Genomic DNA, 27,766 nt, shown 5'->3' with positions numbered 1-27,766 from the left:
TACACTTCATAGCCTCCCAACTTTCTTAACAACTACGGAAAACTTAGTAACAGCCAGAAAAGTGTTATATAAAACATGCTTTTTTCAAATTTTATTAAGCATCTCCACTGTGCCCCGGTTGAATAAAAAATATACCTAAAATATTTAATGACAAATAATACACTTACCAGCCAGAAGGAATCATTTATCCATCAGCACATAATTTCATAAGCAAATTTCAATGTAGCACTTGTCATATTTCCAGAACAGAAAAAATAAATGTTCAAAGAATCCGTGAACTTGAAAGTTCAGCACATGGTTATCCACTAGAGTCCATTTTTGGAGGGTCAATTATACACGGGGGTAATTTTACAATCAATATTAAGGACAACACAAGTATGTCACACACAGTTTCACCTCCTCCAAAGAAAAGAATAGTTATATACGATAGTGACAGATCTCTAATTACACATGACTAATCTAAAAAAAAAGATGTTACTCTTCGTTACAGCTTGTACCAAGTATAACTACAGTACTGCTGAGTAGCCAATATTGTTCTATTATTTGCAGTATAACCTTTCAAAATTGGAACTGATGAAAATAAAAGTTTCTTGTAATAAATATTAATTATTTATTGTCAATTTCATATAACATCCATATTTTAAATGTGATAATACCTCATTATTATGAGATGTTTTATGTTGTTAGTTTTCTTTGCTCACGCGTATAAACTGTGCACTTCGGACACAACAGTCACACCACAGCCCTCATTAACATATTTATATTCATGCGCGCATGTAAACATTGGACATAAACACTAGTGCAGAATTCTTTTAACTTTAAAAGAAAATATTTGGTGAGAAAAATAATCTGCGTTGGGGTTTGGACCGAGACAAGGAAATCCCAGTTGGGGGTTTATATTATATGGCTCCCCACTTGGGCAAGCCTTGTGGGGAGATAAATAATATAAACTGTTGATTGAGATTTCCTTGTCTCGTTCCAAACCCCAACATAGCCCACTTATGATACATGTAGAATCTAAGGAGTTATATGGGTACAGATTAAGAAGTGAGTGATGTAAGCACAATTGGTGCAATTAAGCCGGATGAAACTGCCTATGACTAGATTTTGGAAGCTGTTTAGGATTGCTTGGTACCTTCCATAAACCAAATAGAATATCATAAATTAGGCACAGGGAAAAACATGCCATTGCATAATAGCCAATAATTTTTGTCAGTTCCTGGTTTTCAAACGTTTTAAAGTAATTGAGATGTACCATACTATTAAATGATTTTTTTTTTAATGATAGTGCTTAGATTCTGCCCAGAATGAATCCAGAAAAATCACTAAATTCCAATCAAAAGCCAGTTAAGATGCAAAGCTGGAGTTGCATCCTGGAGTGAATCATTCTTAATTATGACATAAGTTGAAATCTGATGACTTGCACATCAATCTTTCATCCTTCTCTCTAAACAGTCTCATAAAGCAATCATCTCCATTTTAATGTGGCTGCAGTTCTTTGAACTGATAGCAAAAACTCTCCAAAAGAGAAAGCTGTGGATTGATGCAGTTTTTGCTCAAAGCAAAGAAGAGTTAGATTTATGGAAAGAATAATATTTCTGTTTTTATTTGGCAGACTCAGAAGCCTTTAATGTAATTAGTTTCATATTTTTGCAACAAATGTTTTGGCAATAAAGCCACGTGCAATGAAACTGTTGCATGAAACTGGAGAGTCTTAATTTTATTGTTTGTAATGAAATCCTCATCTGCACATGTGTGGAATTCTTTGCCAGTACAAACAGATGGAGGTGAAAGGAGGATAGGTTTAGTTTGTATTTTTCCATGAAGCCATTGATTGATGGTTGGTTTTTTGGTTGTAAGGGTATTTATAAAACATTATTGGTTATACCATGTCATGGAAATGGTAGTTAATTGCCTTTGCAAAGGACATACTGATGCACCCAACCTAGGCTGGCCTTCTCAGGTATTGAACCCCAAACCCCTGGATTATGAATTCAATGCTCATTCAACTGAGCTACCATGGTTCTACTGCAAATTAAGTTTCTTTCAAATGGATTATACTAGACTCTTTGTTTTTTTAACAGATAGATGGAGACAACATTAATTTTAGAGTAAACTGTTCATGATATGATAGTTTTGTGTAACTCACACATCATTTTAGACTTAAAAGATTAAAGTGTATAGGGTGTGGTAGGGTTTACTTTACAGATCAGTGTGCTTAGTTTTACTGTAGCATTTTATGCCCATTTGGCCCCCCCCCCCCCCGTTTTTTTAAATGCATGTTATACATTTTTAATGCACACTATTTTTACTAGATAATAAAAGAGACTGAATTCTCAAAACCATCCTTTTTTAAAACAAAATTTCATGAAATTTGCCAAAAATGGGTCATCATTGTCGGAGAAGTAATGACAAACTGAATTCAAAATACCCCTTTTTCCATACTTTTTGTACTTCCACCAGACATAGACCAGGAGAGCTTGCAGAATGGTCACTTGTCCTTTCATTAACACTGCAGTTTGCTATTGCTACTCCAAAACTACTTCGCCATGAAACACACACACCCATGGTCTAGTTGGTCCTAATGAAAATGGTCAGGCTTGGAAATATGGTCGCCGATTGCCATGAAACACACACACCCATGGTCTAGTTGGTCCTAATGAAAATGGTCAGGCTTGGAAATATGGTCGCCGATTGCCATGAAACACACACACCCATGGTCTAGTTGGTCCTAATGAAAATGGTCAGGCTTGGAAATATGGTCGCCGATTGCCATGAAACACACACACCCATGGTCTAGTTGGTCCTAATGAAAATGGTCAGGCTTGGAAATATGGTCGCCGATTGCCATGAAACACACACACCCATGGTCTAGTTGGTCCTAATGAAAATGGTCAGGCTTGGAAATATGGTCGCCGATTGCCATGAAACACACACACCCATGATCTAGTTGGTCCTAATGAAAATGGTCAGGCTTGGAAATATGGTCGCCGATTGCCATGAAACACACACACCCATGATGTAGTTGGTCCTAATGAAAATGGTCAGGCTTGGAAATATGGTCGCCAATTGCCATGAAACACACCCACCCATGATCTAGTTGGTCCTAATGAAAATGGTCATGCTTGGAAATATGGTCGCCGATTGCCATGAAACACACCCACCCATGATCTAGTTGGTCCTAATGAAAATGGTCAGGCTTGGAAATATGGTCGCCGATTGCCATGAAACACACACACCCATGATCTAGTTGGTCCTAATGAAAATGGTCAGGCTTGGAAATATGGTTGCCGATTGCCATGAAACACACACACCCATGGTCTAGTTGGTCCTAATGAAAATGGTCAGGCTTGGAAATATGGTCGCCGATTGCCATGAAACACACACACCCATGATCTAGTTGGTCCTAATGAAAATGGTCAGGCTTGGAAATATGGTCGCCGATTGCCATGAAACACACACACCCATGATGTAGTTGGTCCTAATGAAAATGGTAAGGCTTGGAAATATGGTTGCCACACAGGCCATTTTGAAAGTCGTCTAATTGCTCCTCATGAATGGATGATCATATCTGCATGGATTTTTCACTAAAATATATCTTATGATATCTAGTTAATCAAAAATGAAAGTGGGGCTGATATGATGTTCAGTAATGCCAACACAGCTATAAAATCTTGTTATCACTCCTCTTGAATGGAGAATCGTATTGACATGGGGTTTTCAGCAGACGACTTCATATGATGTCTAGTTGATCTTAAATGAAAATGGTTCTGATCTGACATCCATTATCTTGTTTTGCTACTCAACCTAAATGGATGGCCATATTAACATGAGGCTTTTCATAAAAAACGGGGAGTGGCCAAGTGGTCTAAAGTGCTCTCCATCATGGATCACTGCCATCTCACCTCTGTCTGCATGGGTTTGAGTCTCAGGCTCGGCCAATGTGGGTATGTGAGAAAGCTTACCGGTAGCTTCTCTTGGGTCCGTGGTTCTTTCTGGGGATTTTCCTGTTTTCTTCTTCCACCATTAATACTGGCTGCCATGTATAGCCTATCTTGTGCTGAAAAATGGCATTAAACCCTATAACAACAACAATAAAAAAAACTTCTTATGATGTCTAGTTGGTCCTAAAAGTAACTCATGCTGCAGACATATATTTTTTGGTGATAAATATATATAATTTAGTTCTCAAAGATGCCAATCTTCGATTTTGAATGCAAAAGGGGAGCTATGCATGAGTAAAAATAAGACCCCTGTGCTACCTATACAAGAAATCCACATTCATTTACTGATAAAGGGTACATACATTTACAGGGTACATACACTTACAGGGTACATACACTTACAGGGTACATACATTTACAGGGTACATACACTTACAGGGTACATACACTTACAGGGTACATAGATTTACTGAGAAATGGTACATGTACTTACTGATAATGGGTATACACTTATTGATAAAGGGCACATACACTTACTGATAAAGGGTACATGCACTTGCTGATGAAAGGTACATGCACTTGCAGATAAAGGGTACATGCGCTTGCTGATAAAGGGTACACACACTTGCTGAAAAAGGGTATTGTTTTTTGGTAGGAATAGGTTGTTGACATCATTTCACTTGCAGAGAAAACAATACTGGATTCAAATTCAGTAGAGTTCTTATTGAATATCCAAATTGGATTTAAACTCTTTTGAGTTCTTATGGATGTCAATATTGGATTTAAACTCTACAGAGTTCTTATTGATATCAGCATGGGATTTAAACTCTTTTGAGTTCTTATGGATGTCAATATTGGATTTAAACTCTCCAGAGTTCTTATTGATATCAGTATGGGATTTAAACTCTTTTGAGTTCTTATGGATGTCAATATTGGATTTAAACTCTACAGAGTTCTTATGGATATCAGTATTGGATTTAAACTCTACAGAGTTCTTATGGATGTCAGAGTTCTGATGGATATCAATATTGGATTTAAACTCTACAGAGTTCTTATTGATGTCAGTATTTAATTTAAACTCTACAGAGTTTGTATGGATATCAGTATTAGACTTAAACTCTACAGAGTTTTTATGGATATCAGTATTTAATTTAAACTCTACAGAGTTCTTATGGATATCAGTATTGGATTTAAACTCTACCGAGTTCATATTGATATCAGTATGGGATTTACATGCAGTGAGGTTCCTATGGATATCAACATTGTAAATATTTACTTCCAAAACTGTATTTCTTTGAAACAGAAGGTGCATGACATGTTTTATCATGTTTAGTCTTTGAGAAAAGCTTATGCTAAACAGGGACATTTAGAAAAAGGTACAATACTCTTTGCTAAACAGGGACATTTAGAATAAGGTACAATGCTCATTGCTAAACAGGGACATTTACAATAAGGTACAATGCTCATTGCTAAACAGGGACATTTACAATAAGGTACAATGCTCATTGCTAAACAGGGACATTTACAATAAGGTACAATGCTCATTGCTAAACAGGGACATTTACAATAAGGTACAATGCTCATTGCTAAACAGGGACGTTTAGAATAAGGTACAATGCCCATCATGGCAGGAAGAAAAGCCAGAATCTCTTTCTCTCTCTCTCTCTCTCTGGACATTGGGATACTTTTGTCTGAGTTGTATTGGACAATGAGATACTTATGTCTGAGCTGTATTGGACAGTGGGATACTTTTGTCTGAGTTGCATTGGACAATGAGATACTTATGTCTGAGCTGTATTGGACAGTGGGATACTTTTGTCTGAGTTGCATTGGACAATGAGATACTTATGTCTGAGCTGTATTTCACAGTGGGATACTTTTGTCTGAGTTGTATTGGAGAGTGGGATACTAATGTCTGAGCTTTATTGGACAGTGGGATACTTATGTCTGACTTGTATTTATCTGTTTTTGAAATTATCTAAAGCAACACCGATTTAGACACCATATTATACATGCAGCTTTTCGTGCAATTACATTTGATGCATGTCAATTTATTATTGATGATAATATCTGGAGTCCTTAATGATGGATATTTTATATTTTCATATATGTCTGGAGTCCTTATTGATGGATATTTTATATTTTCATATATGTCTGGAGTCCTTATTGATGGATATGTTATATTTTCATATATGTCTGGAGTCCTTATTGATGGATACTTTTAATACATGTCTGGAATCTTCATTCATAGATATAATTTGTTTTATTATACATGTATGGGATCTTCATTTATTGATATTTTATCTTTTCTTTCTTGTTTGGAGTCCTCATTGGCAAACATTTTATTTTATATACATGTCTGGAGTCCTCATTTATTTATATTTTATTTTGTATACATATATGGAGTCCTCGTTTATTTGTATTTTATTTTGTATATATGTCTGAAATCCTCATTGATGAACATTTTATTTTGTATACATGTCTGGAGTCCTCATTGACGAACATTTTATTTTGTATATGTCTGGAGTCCTTATTGATGGATATTTTATTTTTCCATACATGTCTGGAGTCCTTATTGATGAATATTTTTAAATATAAATTTCTCGATCTCATTTAGCTGCATATATGTCCAGAGTCCTCATTGATGGATGACTTCCCAAAATTGAAAAATAATTTTATTGCACATTATTTTCAGCACTTTGAGGAAAATAATTTTTTGGGTACAAAAATATATAATATTTGGTAGTTAAAAATGAAGAAATTCTGTGGTAAGTTTTTGAACATAATTTTGTAATGGTTTAGAAATTATGGTCAATAGTAATGTCAGATTGAAATCTGTATCAAAACTTTTGTAATATAATATTTATAGAGCAAAAGCAAAACTGAAATTTTATACCACTGTTATCATACAAGAGCTAAAATGGATAAGAGTCTAATTTCCAAGTCAATATTAGAAGAAAAAACATAACTAAATTCATGTACAAAATAGATGGAAAAAATTAACACAGATTGTAAAGAATTTATTTATTTTGTGTTATTTAGTATTGAATTTTCAGGAAATTTAAAATTTAAAAGTAGTTATGGAAAACAATTCAGCAGCCTTTGATAAAAATATTATTTTGCAACCTTGCTTGTAGCAGTACGTTACTGATAATTTAGAATTTGAATTCTTATAACTATCCAGGTGCAGCAGTCTGGAAGATTGCCCCAAGGGGTCAGTCAAGCCACACTGGTTGCAGGCTGGAAGAGGTGGTTGTGTACAAATGCAAGATATACAACCAGAGGTCATCAGCTATCAGATTCTAAAGGAACCCAGTCAACCTCATCAGGTAAAATGGCTATTCAAGTTTTTATCTTTTCATGCACACCAAATATTAAGTCAATAGTCAGGTTTGACTTTTGATGTATGCTGGATATATTAAGACAATAACTAGGTTTTGTGTTTGATGCATACTGGCTGCAATAAGTCCATAGCCAGGTTTTTTGTTTGCATACTTGCTATATTAAGTCAATAGCCAGGTTTGACTTTTGATGCATATTGGCTGTATTAAGTTAATATCCAGGTATTACTTTTGATGCATACTGGCTGTATTAAGTTAATATCCAGGTATTACTTTTGATGCATATTGGCTGTATTAAGTTAATATCCAGGTATTACTTTTGATGCATACTGGCTGTATTAAGTTAATATCCAGGTATTACTTTTGATGCATACTGGCTGTATTAAGTTAATATCCAGGTATTACTTTTGATGCATACTGGCTGTATTAAGTTAATATCCAGGTATTACTTTTGATGCATACTGGCTGTATTAAGTTAATATCCAGGTATTACTTTTGATGCATACTGGCTGTATTAAGTTAATATCCAGGTATTACTTTTGATGCATACTGGCTGTATTAAGTTAATATCCAGGTATTACTTTTGATGCATACTGGCTGTATTAAGTTAATATCCAGGTATTACTTTTGATGCATATTGGCTGTATTAAGTTAATATCCAGGTATTACTTTTGATGCATATTGGCTGTATTAAGTTATATCCAGGTATTACTTTTGATGCATATTGGCTGTATTAAGTTAATATCCAGGTATTACTTTTGATGCATATTGGCTGTATTAAGTTAATATCCAGGTATTACTTTTGATGCATACTGGCTGTATTAAGTTAATATCCAGGTATTACTTTTGATGCATACTGGCTGTATTAAGTTAATATCCAGGTATTACTTTTGATGCATACTGGCTGTATTAAGTTAATATCCAGGTATTACTTTTGATGCATATTGGCTGTATTAAGTTAATATCCAGGTATTACTTTTGATGCATACTGGCTGTATTAAGTTAATATCCAGGTATTACTTTTGATGCATATTGGCTGTATTAAGTTAATATCCAGGTATTACTTTTGATGCATACTGGCTGTATTAAGTTAATATCCAGGTATTACTTTTGATGCATATTGGCTGTATTAAGTTAATATCCAGGTATTACTTTTGATGCATACTGTCTGTATTAAGTTAATATCCAGGTATTACTTTTGATGCATACTGGCTGTATTAAGTTAATATCCAGGTATTACTTTTGATGCATACTGGCTGTATTAAGTTAATATCCAGGTATTACTTTTGATGCATACTGGCTGTATTTAGTTAATATCCAGGTATTACTTTTGATGCATACTGGCTGTATTAAGTTAATATCCAGGTATTACTTTTGATGCATACTGGCTGTATTAAGTTAATATCCAGGTATTACTTTTGATGCATAGTGGCTTTATTAAGTTAATATCCAGGTATTACTTTTGATGCATATTGGCTGTATTAAGTTAATATCCAGGTATTACTTTTGATGCATATTGGCTGTATTATGTCAGTAGAAGGTTTGACTTTTGATGCATACTGGCTGTATTAAGTTAATAGCCTGACTTTGCTTTTGATGCACACCAGCTATATTAAGTCAGTAACCATGTACTTTGTATCCCTACTCATTTCAAAGAAAATGTGTGGATTATGTTATTCTACTTAGCTGTCCTTGTGTGCTTGCATTTATAATGTTGTACAATTCCTTGATTGAATATTCTGACCTTGGGTCATAATTGAGTGGTCTATAGATGTCCACAATGAGTATGAGGCAGGGTTGGTGGGAATGGATTTAGCATACATTGAAATCACTCCCAAATTATGAAACCAAAATATATAAGAATTGATATGTGTCATCAGCAACCAGGAGTTGATGCATGCCAGGTAGAGTGTTAGAAAAAGACCTTTAAGTGTTGCCACAAATACATGTCAGAGTAGAGTGTTTTAAATCAGACTTCAGGCCATACCCCAAATGCATGTCAGAGTAGAATGTTTGAATGAGACCTTCAGGTCATGACCCAAATGAAAGTCAGAGTATAGTGTTTGAATGAGACCTTCAGGCCATACCCCCAGGACATATAGCTTTGGCCCCAGTTTCACAACTTTGAAATCATTGAGATCCTCACACTATAACCATAATTCAGACATGTAGCTGATTTGGCCACATGGTCTATTCTTACAACTAGGGACTTGACCCCATGGTCTATTCTTACAGCTAGGGACTTGACCCCATGGTCTATTCTTACAGCTAGGGACTTGGCCCCATGGTCTATTCTTACAGCTAGGGACTTGACCCCATGGTCTATTCTTACAGCTAGGGACTTGGCCCCATGGTCTATTCTTACAGCTAGGGACTTGGCCCCATGGTCTATTCTTACAGGTCTATTCTTAAGCTAGGGACTTGGCCCCTGGATCATAACGCAACAATATTGATTGAGATTAACATCCTGTAGGTATGAAAAAATGAATTCTGACATGCAACTAAAATTTGCCTCTCTGTCTGTTCTGAACCCTCCAGGATTTACATCTTGTATGTCTCCATTCACCTGTCTGTCTGTTACCACGTCTTCTCCTACAATGCGTGGTGGAATTTGACTAAATAAAACATTAGTTATGTTGCCCTTGTGGTAACCATGTGCAAGAGTGGTGTCACTTTTGTCTCCCTTACTGGGGTCACTTGGAGGAGGTCACAATTCAGATGTTCAAATATTGCAGTTACAGTGACAATTTAAAATATTTTCTGACCAAATGAAATCATAGCAGGAAGACATATTAAATGTGACAGATTTCTCATTCAGATCTCATGTCACTGTCTGGGGATGAGGAGTTAGATCAGAGGGTTTTCCTGTTGTTACCATCTGCTTTTGATTGGGAAAAATAATTGATTTCTCTCTGCTGTCCCAAAACAAACAAAGTATTTCATTAAGTGTCAAAGACATCTAAGTGCAGACAATAAATACTGTGTTACAACCATGGTCTGCATATTTCTGCTTATTTACATTAATCAATAAGAAAATGCAAGCATAGTAGCGAACACATCATCACCTGCAAAATAAAACTGCCATGTTTTAGATTCCTACCATCATTTATTGTCATGTAAATCTGCACCACCCCTGTTGCCAGATAATAATGGTCTCTCAAGACAGGTGGTCTCTGATGACAGGGAATAACACTATAAAGAATAAATCAATGCATTGAGAATTTAGTCTCCCAGGACAGGTGGTCTGTCATAGCAGTAGTCTTTCAATGTTTTACTGTAATAATGTATGTCTTGCCTGCAAAGCATAGATGATGCACGAGGGTAATGTTTCCATCATGGTTGCCATCTTCATTTTTATCATCTTCATCTTTAGAGGCCCTGAGTGGCAGAGTAGTCTAAAGCGTCACCGTTCCAGATCACTGCCATCTCACCTCTGCCTGCGTGTGTTCGAGTCCAAGGCTCAGCTAGCGTGGGTACGTGGGAAAGCCTGCCAGTAGCTTCTCATTGGTCGGTGGTTCTTCCCTGGGTTTTCCAGGGTTCTTCCTCCACCAGTTATACTGGCTGCCATGTATAGCCTATCTTGTGCTGAAAAATGGCATTAAACCCTGCATCAACATGATAGGAATCCAAGTTTTTGCATTAGGTCATTTACTCAGATACTGTTGTTTCTACAGCCTTGTGATCTTCTCATGCTCCAGTGATTTCTTACACTGTTGTATGATCAGTCATAAAAATTTGTACACTACACGTGTCAAAAGTAGGTCACATTTGTGAAATGTTTCAGTTCATTGATTATGTGAAAATATCACATTTAGCTCAGTTTCTCTCACACTGTTTTCTGTAAAGTCATGCAGCTTGATGGATGTCTTCATTTTGTAGGGTATTACTTACTGGAACAAGAGTAGGTCACATTGACCATACTTTTCATGCTTGAGTTCTCTATCATATACAGCAAACTTGTGGAGCTTGAACTTGGATTAAGGAATAACGCTGTTGGTTTTGGGATAAAAAATTCCAGGTCACAGTGACTGAAAAAAGAAAAATTATTTCAGCATACTAACATTAGTTCTGCATACATACTTGGACCAAATATTGTGGATTGGCTGGCAAATGGAAAAGGAAAAGTCATTTCATTTTGTGATCGAAAGGTCAAAGTTATAGCAACCAGGACATGTCCATAAATTCAAAATAAATATTTTGATTAGTAAACAATGTTGAATGCCCTGATAGAAGAAATTATGGGATGGAATGTGAAAGTAGAGAAGATTGCACATGGTATTTTATAAAAAAAGCTACACTATTGAGATTGCAGATGTTGTCAAGATGAATTCACACAAGCGTTAGGCATTTATGCAAAAAGATCAGCTCTAAAAGAGAACATACAAGCTAGTTCATTAGGTCTTAGTTGTTTCCCTAATTGTTTTCACGTCCAAGGGGCTTTGATTTCTAGAAATAAAATCTCATGTGTACTGAATTATTAGTCATTGTCAAAAAATAGAAATGACTGACTTATAATACAGGAGACTTAGTTTATCATATTTTCATTTGAATGTCATCTTGTAAAACATATCATTAATGGCTTGAATAAAAAGAATAAAACAACAAAACAGATTTATTTTTGATTCCTGGACCATTAGAGCTTCATTCCCCTCATGGGACTCTTGTTTCTAGATCAGAAAGAAGATTGAAGCTAATAAGAGTAAATTTACAAAAAATTTCAGCTGACCTTCAAATTGGATCCAGTTCAGGTGATGAATCCAGAATTACGCACTGTTCAATGTAGTTACACTATTGGGACCAAGCTAATGACCAGGATCGCAGTCATCAACAATGACCATGTAATGTGTCCACTTCCTTCGGTGGACGAGATACCAAACCTATCAGAACAAAAAGGTACTGTTCCAGCATCAAACATTACACCAATGCTACATGATACTGCAAGTTAAATATGGACCTCAACATCAATAGAATACATGGTTTTATCCTTCTAGTTATATATGGACCTCAACATTAATAGAATACATGGTTTATCCATGTAATTATATATGGACCTCAACATTAAGAGAATACATGTATCAAATTTTACCTTTGTAATTATATATGGACCTCAACATTAATAAAATATGATTTATCCGTGTAATTATATATGGACCTCAACATTAATAGAATATATGGTTTATCCATGTAATTATATATGGACCTCAACATTAAGAGAATACATGTATCAAATTTTACCTTTGTAATTATGTATGGACCTCAACATTAATAAAATATGATTTATCCATGTAATTATATATGGACCTCAACATTAATAGAATATATGGTTTTATCCATGTAATTATATATGGACCTCAACATTAAGAGAATACATGTATCAAATTTTACCTTTGTAATTATATATGGACCTCAACATTAATAAAATATGATTTATCCGTGTAATTATATATGGACCTCAACATTAATAGAATATATGGTTTTACCCTTGTAGTTATATATGGACCTCAACATTAATGGAACACATGTATACATTTTACCTTTGTAATTATATATGGATTTCACAGTAATAGAGTATATAGTTTTACCTTTGTAATTATATATGGATTTCACAGTAATATAGTATATAGTTTTACCTTTGTAATTATATATGGATTTCACAGTAATAGAGTATATAGTTTTACCTTTGTAATTATATATGGATTTCACAGTAATAGAGTATATAGTTTTACCTTTGTAATTATATATGGATTTCACACTAATATAGTATATAGTTTTACCTTTGTAATTATATATGGATTTCACTTTAATACAGTATATAGTTTTACCTTTGTAATTATATATGGATTTCACAGTAATACAGTATATAGTTTTACCTTTGTAATTATATATGGATTTCACAGCAATACAGTATATAGTTTTACCTTTGTAATTATATATGGATTTCACAGTAATATAGTATATAGTTTTACCTTTGTAATTATATATGGATTTCACAGCAATACAGTATATAGTTTTACCTTTGTAATTATATATAGATTTCACAGTAATACAGTATATAGTTTTCCTTTGTAATTATATATGGATTTCACAGTAATAGAGTATATAGTTTTACCTTTGTAATTACATATGGATTTCCACAGTAATAGAGTATATAGTTTTACCTTTGTAATTACATATGGATTTCCACAGTAATAGAGTATATAGTTTTACCCTTGTAATTATGTATGAATCTCAACAGTTAAATAGTGTATAGTTTTACTCTTGTCTTTCCATCCATGTGTCCATCATACATGTTTTTCTTTTGGGTCATTCTTCTGGCATTGTGGTCAGGCACCTGTCTTCCATGAACACATTTCTAGTTTTATTTGAACTGTCCATAAAGCCGAGTCAGTTTATGATATAGACCTGCATTCATTGTGTTACATTCATCAACAGTCAGTGATTGCTTATTACCACTCTGGAGTCTCCTGATCAGATTTCAATCGAACCTGGAATATGAATTTATGTTATCACAGATGTGTTCAATTATTAGCAAGTTTAATTTATATTAATGAAGTGATCTTGCAATTAACTCATGAACTTTGTTACCACTTTGGAGGCCATATTCTGAATCAGTTTTGATCAGACATGGAATATACACTTATTTCAGTAGGATCCATGACAAGTTCATTAAAGAGCCGATTAATATTGTGATCTTTTATTAATTAGCTGGTTTTTTTTAGCACTGTTATTTTTATATTTTAATCAGTCTTCAGTTGTATGCTTACATGGTCAAGATCATACATGAGTTCAGTGAGTGCAGGATCCATGCATATCATTGAGATCACCTTACTTGTGATTGTCTGGACTTGCTACCACTCTAGAGACCATATCCTAAATCAGGTTTTGATCAAACTTGGTATGTAGGCCAGGTTTGTTTAGTTACTGGCAACATTATGGCAGGAGCATCCACATTATATAAATACTCATAACTGTGCCCTTGTGTCATAGTGGCAGGGGCATCCACGTTATATAAATACTTATAACTGTGCCCTTGTGTCATTGTGGCAAGAGCATCCATGTTATATAAACACTTACAACTTTGCCCTTGTGTCATAGTGGCAGGAGCATCTATGCCAAATGGATACAGTTCTAGTGTGCAGTAAAACTTCCCTAACAAGCCTGTCTGTAACGTGGGTTTGTCTGTGGCTATGCATATAATTTGGTCAGTCTATGCTGTCAATAGCTATAAAACAGCATAATTTGGATTCTAACTTTATCCAATTTAGGGAAGTTCCACCAGTTTTACCACAGCTGTTTCAGCCACTATTGTCATTTCTACCACATCATTTTTATTCCTAATTGCTCATGTGACTTTTTCATAATTTTAGTAGTACCTGTCTTGAAAGACCACCACTTGTGCCAAATAAAAATGGTCTGTCAATCCAGGTGGTCTCTCATGATGGGTCACAACACTATATAATAAATAATCCATGCATTAAGAAGGTGATCTCACAAAGCAGGTGGTCTCTCATATCAGTGATATTTTTTACTGTACTTTTGCTTAGAGTACTAATTTAAACTGATATTTCCAAAAAGATCTATTGTTGGAGCTATAATGAATTGTACAGTCATCTCAACTTTATTTCAGTTTATGTGCCTAGTGGCAAGAGATTTTGGAGACAAAAGATTTCCCGCATATCTCGCTCTGCTAGAGACATCACTTACCAAGCAGAACCAATTCACTCTCGTCACAGACATGGGGTTCATGTCCCATCCATGTCCCGCAATCCTAGCAACCGAGATGTGTCAAATCCTAAATCTTCAACCTACCAATCTCGCGGCAGCAATCCAGCCTACCAGTCTAGTGGCATACTCGCATATTACCTTGACCAGGATCGTCAGTGTTTTTACGAGACTTTGACCAAACATAGATCAAACTCGCCACAGTTTACACGATACACTGGCTCCATATCAGGCAAGATTTTTTATTCCATTTTATAGATAATGACATTTTATACAGTTAATGAAGTTTCTACACAGTTAATGAAGTTTCTACACAGTTAATGAAGTTTCTACACAGCTAATGAAGTTTCTACACAGTTAACGAAGTTTCTACACAGTTAACGAAGTTTCTATACAGTTAATGAAGTTTCTATACAGTTAATGAAGTTTCTATACAGTTAATGAAGTTTCTACACAGTTAATGAAGTTTCTATACATTTTATGGAGTTTCTATATAGATAATAAAGTTTCTATACAGTTCATGAAGTTTCTATATGAAATTTCCAATGAATCATGCAGTGATTATATACAAACAAGAGTCCTTTAGTCGTATTTAGGTACTGAATAGAATTAGGTAGATAGGTAGGTAGGTAATGTATTGCTTATAATCTCCAGTACACTTTTTATTTATTTTATGTATACAGATTATTATACGTAAAATTTAAGTATCAGTTTCTTAGGTATAAAAATTGGAGGAAATAAAATAATTAAAATTTGTATGGATTGGTGGTGTATGGAAAACTGGAGATTATACAGAAGGAAAGTATAGAGACAATGCAAGATGCATTTTAATATATATATATATATATATATATATATATATATATATATATATATATATATATATATATATATTGATTAATTGATCAATTTCAAAAGAATAAAGTATTTAAAGGAGAGTCCTGTATCAATTTGCAAATAACTATTACATTGCCAAATAATACAGCTTTTTACATTGCTAGATGGTGCAGTTTATTACATTGCTAGATGGTGCAGTTTATTACATTGTTAGATGGTGCAGTTTATTACATTGCTCGATCCATTGCCCGATGGTGCAGTTTATTATATTGCCAAATCATGCATTTATTACATTGCCAGATCATGCATTTATTACGTTGCCAGATGATGCAGTTTATTATATTGATAGATCATGCAGTTTATTACATATCCATATAATGCAATTTATTACATTGCCCTATGGTGTAGTTTATTACATTACCAGATGGTCTTGTTTATTACTTTACCAGATGACATAGTTTATTTTACATTGCCAGAAATGCAGTTTATAACATTTCCATATGGTGCAGTTTATTACTTTGCCAGATAGTGTGGTTTATTACACTGCCAGGTAGTGTGGTTTATTACACTGCCAGATGGTGTGGTTTATTACACTGCCAGATGGTGTGGTTTATTACACTGCCAGGTAGTGTGGTTTATTACACAGCCAGATGGTGCAATTCAATATAATTTCAGTGCAGATATCATCATTAATGTAGGAATGATAATGATTTGGTTCTTGAAGTTGAAATATTTATGAACCTACAGACAAGACTTGGAATCCAAAGCCTTTCATAAAGATCTTGTTAAGCAATGGAATTTTGTTACCCATGTACACTGAAACCTGTCAGTAGCGGTGACCCATGGGAATATAACCATCTGGCTTTTGTACCCAGATACACAGGTGTCCTTTCAATACGGGTTTACATTTTAGACTTTGTTTTTGAACGAATATCATGCCCCAAAATTATTATTATATCCCATGCCCCAAAGTTGTTATTATTATTATTATTATTATTATTATTATTATGATATCATTTAATAAGCATAATTTCCATTTGAGAGAAATCATGGTATAAATTTATCATTCAGAAATTTTATTGGAAAAGGGTTTCATTTGTAGATTTCTTCAAGCTTTCCCTCTAAAGTCTATATATCAGTCATAACACTACATTGTGTCATTATTTAAGGCTTTACTGATGGGGATGCATTGTATCATTATTGAGGACTATACTGAGGGGAATACATTATATCATTATTGAAGGCTATACTGATGGTGATACATTGTATCATTATTGAAGGCTATGCTGATGGTGATACATTGTATCATTATTGAAGGCTATACTGAGGGGGATGCATTGTATCATTAATGAAGGCAATACTGATGGGGATACAGTGTATCATTATTGAAGGCTATACAGAGAGGGGATAGATTGTATCATTATTAAAGGCTATACTGAGGGGGATGCATTGTATCATTAATGAAGGCTATACTGAGGGGGATATATTGTATCATTATTGAAGGCTATACTGAGGGGGATGCATTGTATCATTAATGAAGGCTATACTGAGGGGGATGGATTGTATCATTATTGAAGGCTATGCTGAGGAGGATGCATTGTATCATTATTGAAGGCTATACTGAGGGGGATAGATTGTATCATTATTGAAGGCTATACTGAGGGGGATAGATTGCATCATTATTGAAGGCTATGCTGAGGGGGATGCATTGTATCATTATTGAAGGCTATACTTAGGGGGATGCATTGTATCATTAATGAAGGCTATACTGAGGGGGATAGATTGTATCATTATTGAAGGCTATACTGAGGGAGATGCATTGTATCATTATTGAAGGTTATACTTAGGGGGATGCATTGTATCATTAATGAAGGCTGTACTGAGGGGGATATATTTTATCATTATTGAAGGCTATACTGAGGGGGATGCATTGTATCATTAATGAAGGCTATACTGAGGGGGATAGATTGTATCATTATTGAAGGCTATACAGAGGGGGATAGACTTTATCATTATTGAAGGCTATACTGAGGGGAATACATTGTATCATTATTGAAGGCTATTCTGAGGGTTAGTTACTTGAAATTCGGTTCCCATTGGATATTTAGTCAAATGTGCACAAGATTTTCATCATCAGTTCTTATCCATCCTACGTAAGTCGATTATAATTGTTTTATTTAGGCTATATTCCGGTTTAAGCACAATAAAGCATAGGTCCACAAATCTACTCTACATCATTTTTCTCTTGTTTAGTTTGTTGCATGGTCCTTAAACAAGCACATCTAAAACAGCACTTGCTTTCAGTAGCATACTGTGCTTACACACAAATGCACATGTGTAATTTAGAAAAATCAAAGTACCCTGTTTTTAAGTTCCTCGACCCTTACTCCTCTTCCTTTCAGCCCCCATCCTCCTTGTACATCAGACTCTTCCTTCCTGCCCCCTCATGCATAGAACTTCTGTTCCTTCCAGCTCTCTCATGCATCAAACTTCTGTTCCCTCCAGCCCCCTTATTCATCAAATGTCTCTTCTTTACAGCCCCCTCATGCATCCAACATGTTCCTTCCAGCCCCCTCATGCATCCAAATTATGTTCCTTCCAACCCCCTCATGCATTGAACTTCTGTTCCCTCGAGCCCCCTTATTCATCAAATGTCTCTTCTTTCCAGCCCCCTCATGCATCCAACTTCTGTTCATTCCAGCCCTCTCATGCATCAAACTTCTATTCTTTCCAGCCACCTCATACATCAGACTCCTCTTCCTTCCAGCCCCATTGGTTCATCAGACTCCTCTTCCTTATAGCCCCCCTTGTACATCAGACTCCTCTTCCTTCTAGCCCCATTTGTACATCAAAATCCAATTCCTTCCAGCCCCCTTGGTACATTAGACTTCTCTTCATTCCAAACCCCTCATACATCATTAGATTGCCTGGCAACATCTCAAGTGTTTATTTGCTTTTAAAAATCATGATGTTTGAATATAGCTTATGATATTAAATCCCATGCCCTGAACTATTTGTAATATTCTATTGAAAATATCTGATGATGTTAAGTCTCAAGCTACAACTATTAATAATATGCCATTGAAAATATCTCATGATGTTAAGTCTCAAGCTACAACTATTAATAATATGCCTTTGAAAATATCTCATGATGTTAAGTCTCAAGCTACAACTATTAATAATATGCCATTGAAACTATCTCATAATGTTAAATCCCATGCCCCAGACTGTTTGTAATATGCCATATAATGTAGGTTTTACATTTTAAAACATCACATAATGTTGTGTGACCTCCAGATTTGAAGAAAAGGGAGAAAGATGGTCCCCTACGCAGGGGATTCTTGGTGAACCACTGCTTAAAGTGAGTTTAATACAATGTTTCGTCTTTATACATGTAGTGTGATTTATAGGTATAGTAGACATAATCTCCATCCTATAAATGGGTGTAGTAGAGGCATTCTGCATTGTCAAGGGGTTGGAAAGTCTATAAAAATCCACTTGCCCAGTCATGCAAACATTAAACACTCAATAAACCCTCGCTCAACCAGGTATTCAAGAAAAATAAAAGTTGACAATGTTAACAACCTATATTCAGTTGTGTGAAAGGTTGTTTTTCAGTTCTTATTCCGTGACCCTTATATCACTAGTTGTAAGAAATTATAAACTGAGACCAGTCTGTTCTCCTTCAAGTAAGTGTTTATTAGTGTTGAAGAGTGAGAGTGAAGTTCTTGTATCAGTTTGATCAAAACAAAAGGAAAAGAAATTTCCAATAGAAACATTTAATGAACAAACTCAGCAGTATTCTTGACAAAACCTTTATTTCATTAATGAAACCTTGGTGCTAAATATTTTCATTGGCCATTTTGTGTTGGGTTAATTAATTTTCAACCGCAGGTTATATAATGTTACCTTCTACTGAGGTCAGGTGCAGATAAAGTTACATCATGAGATTACTAAACCCTATTAGTAACATTCATTATGAATATAAATGTATCTTTCAGATCATCAATATATGGATGTGGACTTCCAGGTGGAAGGAAGATCCATAGTCAAGAGACAGGTGCCTATCTTTGACTGCCGTGTTCATGCCAGGTGAGTACATCTATACTGCGAGTCCTTATAATGATATGGTTTATAGGAGCAAAATGACTGTATATTATTGTGTGAGTCCAGATTTTATTGAGGTATAATGATTAAAAATGCAAGGTAAAGTCATAATGGGAATTGTGTTAATAAATCCAGAAACTGTATAATGAAAAACAACACATGTTGTTAGGACTCTTTGGTCTTACACTAAAAAACGAAGCAACACCAAAAAGTTTTGTAAAAATTAACACATAATTTAATTCCCTAAGACACGAAATGAAATTTAAGAGGAACTTAAAGTATTATGAATTAATCCAAAATAATCCTAAATAATTCCTTCACAAGTCCAGTAGAGTGTTCCAAATGAATTTCAAGTCCTGAGTGTATTATTGAGCCATTATCTTTGAATACAATGAAATGACAATGTTCTTGATGTATTACAATGGCATTGTCCTGTCTGCTTGGGTTCGAGTCTCTGATTCAACTTATGTGGGAATGTGAGAAAGCTTGCCGGTAGCTTCTTGTAGGTAGGTGATTCTTCCCTGGTTTTTCATGGGTTCTTCCTCCACCATTAATAATGGCTGCCATGTATATGTGCTGAAAAATGGTATTAAAACCTACAACAACAAAAGAAACAACAACAGCATTATCCAAAATTTTCTTTGAATGGATTCTTAATAATCCCAGAAAATTATTGTATCCAAAGTCTATGAGCACTTTGTAATTACAATGAATAATTCAAATAAATGTTTCCTCTCAGATTAAATCTAAACACACCATTAAATGCATCTGCAGACTGATTTTAAAACAAGAACATAGGATATTCTCCATCTTTATATATACCCTACATTGCAATATTTTCCTAATAAAACTAAATTTAGCCAAAGGAACATGAACAGTTACAGTTAGAGGGGTTGCAGTACACTTAGGGGCTTTATTGTGATGACCTCACTATTTGAAAACCTATAGGGGTTGCAGTACACTTAGGGGATTTATGGTGATGACCTCACTATTTGAAAACCTATAGGGGTTGCAGTACACTTAGGGGCTTTATTGTGATAACCTCACTATTTGAAAACCTATAGGGGTTGCAGTACACTTAGGGGCTTTATTGTGATGACCTCACTATTTGAAAACCTATAGGGGTTGCAGTACACTTAGGGGCTTTATTGTGATGACCTCACTATTTGAAAACCTATAGGGGTTGCAGTACACTTAGGGGCTTTACTGTGAAAACCTCACTATTTGAAAACCTATAGGGGTTGCAGTACACTTAGGGGCTTTATTGTGATAACCTCACTATTTGAAAACCTATAGGGGTTGCAGTACACTTAGGGGATTTATTGTGATGACCTCACTATTTGAAAACCTATAGGGGTTGCAGTACACTTAGGGGATTTATTGTGATGACCTCACTATTTGAAAACCTATAGGGGTTGCAGTACACTTAGGGGCTTTACTGTGATGACCTCACTATTTGAAAACCTATAGGGGTTGCAGTACACTTAGGGGCTTTACTGTGATGACCTCACTATTTGAAAACCTATAGGGGTCGCAGTACACTTAGGGGCTTTATTATGATAACCTCACTATTTGAAAACCTATAGGGGTTGCAGTACACTTAGGGGCTTTACTGTGATAACCTCACTATTTGAAAACCTATAGGGGTCGCAGTACACTTAGGGGCTTTACTGTGATGACCTCCCTTTTTGAAAACCTATAGGGGTTGCAGTACACTTAGGGGCTTTACTGTGATGACCTCACTATTTGAAAACCTATAGGGGTCGCAGTACACTTAGGGGCTTTACTGTGATGACCTCCCTTTTTGAAAACCTATAGGGGTCGCAGTACACTTTGGGGCTTTATTGTGATAACCTCACTATTTGAAAACCTATAGGGGTTGCAGTACACTTAGGGGCTTTATTGTGAAAACCTCACTATTTGAAAACCTATAGGGGTTGCAGTACACTTAGGGGCTTTACTGTGAAAACCTCACTATTTGAAAACCTATAGGGGTTGCAGTACACTTAGGGGCTTTACTGTGATAACCTCACTATTTGAAAACCTATAGGGGTCGCAGTACACTTAGGGGCTTTACTGTGATAACCTCACTATTTGAAAACCTATAGGGGTCGCAGTACACTTAGGGGCTTTACTGTGATAACCTCACTATTTGAAAACCTATAGGGGTTGCAGTACACTTAGGGGCTTTATTATGATGACCTCACTATTTGAAAACCTATAGGGGTCGCAGTACACTTAGGGGCTTTACTGTGATGACCTCACTATTTGAAAACCTATAGGGGTTGCAGTACACTTAGGGGCTTTATTGTGATGACCTCACTATTTGAAAACCTATAGGGGTTGCAGTACACTTAGGGGCTTTATTGTGATGACCTCACTATTTGAAAACCTATAGGGGTTGCAGTACACTTAGGGGCTTTATTGTGATGACCTCACTATTTGAAAACCTATAGGGGTTGCAGTACACTTAGGGGCTTTACTGTGATAACCTCACTATTTGAAGACCTATAAGGGTTGCAGTACACTTAGGGGCTTTATTGTGATAACCTCACTATTTGAAAACCTATAGGGGTTGCAGTACACTTAGGGGCTTTATTGTGATGACCTCACTATTTGAAAACCTATAGGGGTTGCAGTACACTTAGGGGCTTTATTGTGATAACCTCACTATTTGAAAACCTATAGGGGTTGCAGTACACTTAGGGGCTTTATTGTGATTACCTCACTATTTGAAAACCTATAGGGGTTGCAGTACACTTAGGGGCTTTATTGTGAAAACCTCACTATTTGAAAACCTATAGGGGTCGCAGTGCACTTAGGGGCTTTATTGTGATGACCTCACTATTTGAAAACCTATAGGGGTCGCAGTACACTTAGGGGCTTTATTGTGATGACCTCACTATTTGAAAACCTATAGGGGTTGCAGTACACTTAGGGGCTTTATTGTGAAAACCTCACTATTTGAAAACCTATAGGGGTCGCAGTACACTTAGGGGCTTTATTGTGATGACCTCACTATTTGAAAACCTATAGGGGTTGCAGTACACTTAGGGGCTTTATTGTGATGACCTCACTATTTGAAAACCTATAGGGGTTGCAGTACACTTAGGGGCTTTATTGTGATGACCTCACTATTTGAAAACCTATAGGGGTTGCAGTACGCTTAGGGGCTTTATTGTGATGACCTCACTATTTGAAAACCTATAGGGGTTGCAGTACGCTTAGGGGCTTTATTGCGATGACCTCACTATTTGAAAACCTACAGGGGTTGCAGTACACTTAGGGGCTTTATTGTGATGACCTCACTATTTGAAAACCTATATTGGTTGCAGTACACTTAGGGGCTCATTATTGAGAACCTATAGGGGTTGCAGTACACTTAGGGGCTTTATTGTGATGACCTCACTATTTGAAAACCTATAGGGGTTGCAGTACACTTAGGGGCTTTATTGTGATGACCTCACTATTTGAAAACCTATAGGGGTTGCAGTATGCTTAGGGGCTTTATTGTGATGACCTCACTATTTGAAAACCTATAGGGGTTGCAGTACGCTTAGGGGCTTTATTGTGATGACCTCACTATTTGAAAACCTACAGGGGTTGCAGTACACTTAGGGGCTTTATTGTGATGACCTCACTATTTGAAAACCTATAGGGGTTGCAGTACACTTAGGGGCTTTATTGTGATGACCTCACTATTTGAAAACCTATAGGGGTTGCAGTACACTTAGGGGCTTTATTGTGATAACCTCACTATTTGAAAACCTATAGGGGTTGCAGTACACTTAGGGGCTTTATTGTGATGACCTCACTATTTGAAAACCTACAGGGGTTGCAGTACACTTAGGGGCTTTATTGTGATGACCTCACTATTTGAAAACCTACAGGGGTTGCAGTACACTTAGGGGCTTTATTGTGATGACCTCACTATTTGAAAACCTATAGGGGTTGCAGTACACTTAGGGGCTCACTATTGAGAACCTATAGGGGTTGCAGTACACTTAGGGGCTTTATTGTGATGACCTCACTATTTGAAAATCTATAGGGGTTGCAGTACACTTAGGGGCTTTATTGTGATGACCTCACTATTTGAAAACCTATAGGGGTTACATGATACTTAGGGGCTTTATTGTGATGACCTCACTATTTGAAAACCTACAGGGGTTGCAGTACACTTAGGGGCTTTATTGTGATGACCTCACTATTTGAAAACCTACAGGGGTTGCAGTACACTTAGGGGCTTTATTGTGATGACCTCACTATTTGAAAACCTATATTGGTTGCAGTACACTTAGGGGCTCACTATTGAGAACCTATAGGGGTTGCAGTACACTTAGGGGCTTTATTGTGATGACCTCACTATTTGAAAACCTATAGGGGTTGCAGTACACTTAGGGGCTTTATTGTGATGACCTCACTATTTGAAAACCTATAGAGGTTGCAGTACACTTAGGCGCTCACTATTTGAAAACCTATATTGGTTGCAGTACACTTAGGGAATTTATTGTGATAACCTCACTATTTGAAAACCTATAGGGGTTGCAGTACACTTAGGGGCTTTATTGTGATGACCTCACTATTTGAAAACCTATAGGGGTTGCAATACACTTAGGGGCTTTATTGTGATGACCTGACTATTTGAAACCCTACAGGGGTTGCAGTACACTTAGGGGCTCACTATTTGAAAACCTATAGGGGTTGCAGTACACTTAGGGGTTTATTGTGATGACCTCACTATTTGAAAACCTATAGGGGTTGCAGTACACTTAGGGGCTCGCTATTTGAAAACCTATAGGGGTTGCAGCACACTTAGGGGCTTTATTGTGATAACCTCACTATTTGAAAACCTATAGGGGTTGCAGTACACTTAGGGGATTTATTGTGATGACCTCACTATTTGAAAACCTACAGGGGTTGCAGTACACTTAGGGGCTCACTATTTGAAAACCTATATTGGTTGCAGTACACTTAGGGGCTTTATTGTGATGACCTCACTATTTGAAATCTTATAGGGGTTGCAGTACACTTAGGGGCTTTATTGTGATGACCTTACTATTTGAAAACCTATAGGGGTTGCAGTACACTTAGGGGCTTTATTGTGATGACCTCACTATTTGAAAACCTATAGGGGTTGCAGTACACTTAGGGGCTCACTATTTGAAAACCTATAGGGGTTGCAGTACACTTAGGGGCTTTATTGTGATAACCTCACTATTTGAAAACCTGTAGTGGTTGAAGTACACTGAGGGATATTATGGTGATAACATATTAATGAAAGGTTCCAGACAACTTTAGTAGATAGACATATGTGTCACTTATATGCCTTACCTAGTAGTTCTGACAGCATCAACAGTGCTAGGAATTTTGGCCAGCTTACAAAGCTATTCCAGATTATGGATTATGGTACCTGCCTATCTGTCCATCCATCTGGCATGAACTCTAAGATTAGAATCTGCATTTAGGTCATTTTCTGTGACACCATAGAGTCGCAATATTTGATATGCAAATGTTTCGTGAGCAGCACTACAGCTGTTTGTAACAAGTAGGTTCCTGTGACCTGCATTGCATGGTTTGTAAACAAAATGTATGCCTGTCATACATCCAGTGTAGCTACACGAAGACTCTTTTAAAATCCTGTCACTATTCCTTCTGATTAGATGATCATTCTGTCAGTGAGTTTTCACCAAATGACATCTAATAACATCTACTTTGTCCTGAATGAAATGGTGCCAACGTACAATATATATATATATATATATATATATATATATATATATATATATATATACTACATCAACTAATTTGAAAATCTTCTTGTAGCTGAAGACTATTTGAGAAAATAAAAAAATAAAAAGAAGAAATGGTTTTATCTTGATTTTTCTGGAAATTGTTTTCCCCCAGTAGTGTTGTTGTTGTTGTTGTTGTAGAGCTTAATGACATTTTTCAGCACACAATAGGCTATATATAGCGACATGTATTAATGGTGGAGGAAGAACCCAGGAAAAACCCGGAAAGAACCACCGACCCACGAGAAGCTACTGGCAGGCTTTCTCACATAGCCACATTGGCTGAATCCGAGACTTGAACCCACGCAGACAGAGGTGATATGGCAGTGATCCGTAACAGAGAGCGCTTTAGACCACTTGGTCCCCCCCACCCCCAGTAGTGTGTCAGTCACATGTACAATTTACATACTTTTTTTCTGTAAGTAATTCACATATATTCCTTCCACAGCTGTACAAGTTGCATTGACAGTAGCTTTGGCTGTAAGTGGTGCTACAAAGAGGGAATTTGTATGGAGACCAGTGCTGGAGCATGCCCAAAGGTGATATTTTTTACATCACTCTCTATTTTTATATCCTCAATCTTTACACTTGTTTTTGATTTTATGCCAATTTATGTTTCATCCTTCTGAAATTAATATATACATATGAAGTCACATTTATGTCCAGCATGAAATTATGTTCACAAAACTGTACTCAACATTTCAGTAATGTTATATTTCCCAACTGTACTCAACATTTCAGTAATGGTATATTTCCCAACTGTACTCGACATTTCAGTAATGTTATATTTCCCAACTGTACTCAACATTTCAGTAATGTTATATTTCCCAACTGTACTCAACATTTCAGTAATGTTATAGTTCCCAACTGTACTCAACATTTCAGTAATGTTATATTTCCCAACTGTACTCAACATTTCAGTAATGTTATATTTCCCAACTGTACTCAACATTTCAGTAATGTTATATTTCCAAACTGCAAATGCTGTGTCTTGCTGTGCTAACACTTCAGTATGCAAACAGTTTTCAACATATTTTGAGCCAATGGAGATTGTATTATTGCTACTTAGAACAATTATACTTGGAGCATTTCTGTTCTTAATCTTGGAGAAGTTTGATCTGTAATAAAGTCTTAATTATATAATGTGTATTTATCTTGTACAGTCTAGCCCAGGCATAGAAAAGTCTTCATTATATAGTGTGTATTGTTTTGTATTGTCTAGCCCAGGCATTGAAAATTCTTAGTTATATAGTGTGTATTTATCTTGTACAGTCTAGCCCAGGCATAGAAAAGACTTCATTATATAGTGTGCATTTATCTTGTACAGTCTAGCCTAGGCATTGAAAAGTTTTAGTTATATATTGTGCATTGTCTTGGACAGTCTAGTCCAGACATTGAAATGTGTGCATTGTCTTGTATTGTCTAGCCCAAGCATTGAAAAGTCTTGGTTATATATTGTGCATTATCTTGGACAGTCTAGTCCAGACATTGAAATGTGTGCATTGTCTTGTATTGTCTAGCCCAAGCATTGAAAAGTCTTGGTTATATAGTGTGTATTATCTTGGACAATCTAGCCCAGGCATTTAAATGTCTTGGTTATATATTGTGTATTATCTTATACAGTCTAGCCCAGGCATTGAAAAGTCTGATTCTTGTCCACGACTTGAAAGCCCAGCCCAGGACACAGACATTCTAGTCCATTCTGGAGAGAGTAAAACCATTGCTGTACGGGTTGTTAATCTTCAGGTATTGTATATTGTATTCATATACGGGTTGTTAATCTACAGGTATTGTATTCATGTTTGGGTTGTTAATCTACAGGTATTGTATTCATGTACGGGTTGTTAATCTACAGGTATTGTTTTCACGTACGGGTTGTTAATCTACAGGTATTGTATTCATGTACGGGTTGTTAATCTACAGGTATTGTATTCATGTACGGGTTGTTAATCTACAGGTATTGTATTCATCAAAGCTAACGTCATCAAATGATTTCCCTACATATGCAATGACTTGTCATACAATA

The 27,766-nt window shown here is 35.9% G+C and overlaps 1 protein-coding gene across 1 annotated transcript in view; it reads left to right on the top strand.

Annotated features, from left to right (window-relative positions):
* LOC149804167 (uncharacterized) overlaps positions 1–27,766 on the top strand; it is a 177,339-nt gene that overhangs the window by 57,244 nt on the left and 92,329 nt on the right. The window contains exons 6-11 of the mRNA XM_089954054.1: positions 7,129–7,273; positions 12,007–12,178; positions 14,913–15,239; positions 19,846–19,936; positions 26,189–26,279; positions 27,364–27,486. Of these exons, the coding sequence (XP_089810180.1) occupies positions 7,129–7,273; positions 12,007–12,178; positions 14,913–15,239; positions 19,846–19,936; positions 26,189–26,279; positions 27,364–27,486 (949 nt within the window). The remainder of the gene's footprint in view (positions 1–7,128; positions 7,274–12,006; positions 12,179–14,912; positions 15,240–19,845; positions 19,937–26,188; positions 26,280–27,363; positions 27,487–27,766) is intronic.

Source organism: Sinohyriopsis cumingii, chromosome 3, assembly GCF_028554795.1.
Source record: "Sinohyriopsis cumingii isolate HCF-2022 chromosome 3, ASM2855479v2, whole genome shotgun sequence".
NCBI lineage: Eukaryota > Metazoa > Mollusca > Bivalvia > Unionida > Unionidae > Sinohyriopsis > Sinohyriopsis cumingii.
The sequence above is the reverse complement of the archived record's forward strand: the minus strand, read 5'-3'. Positions and strand labels throughout refer to the sequence as shown.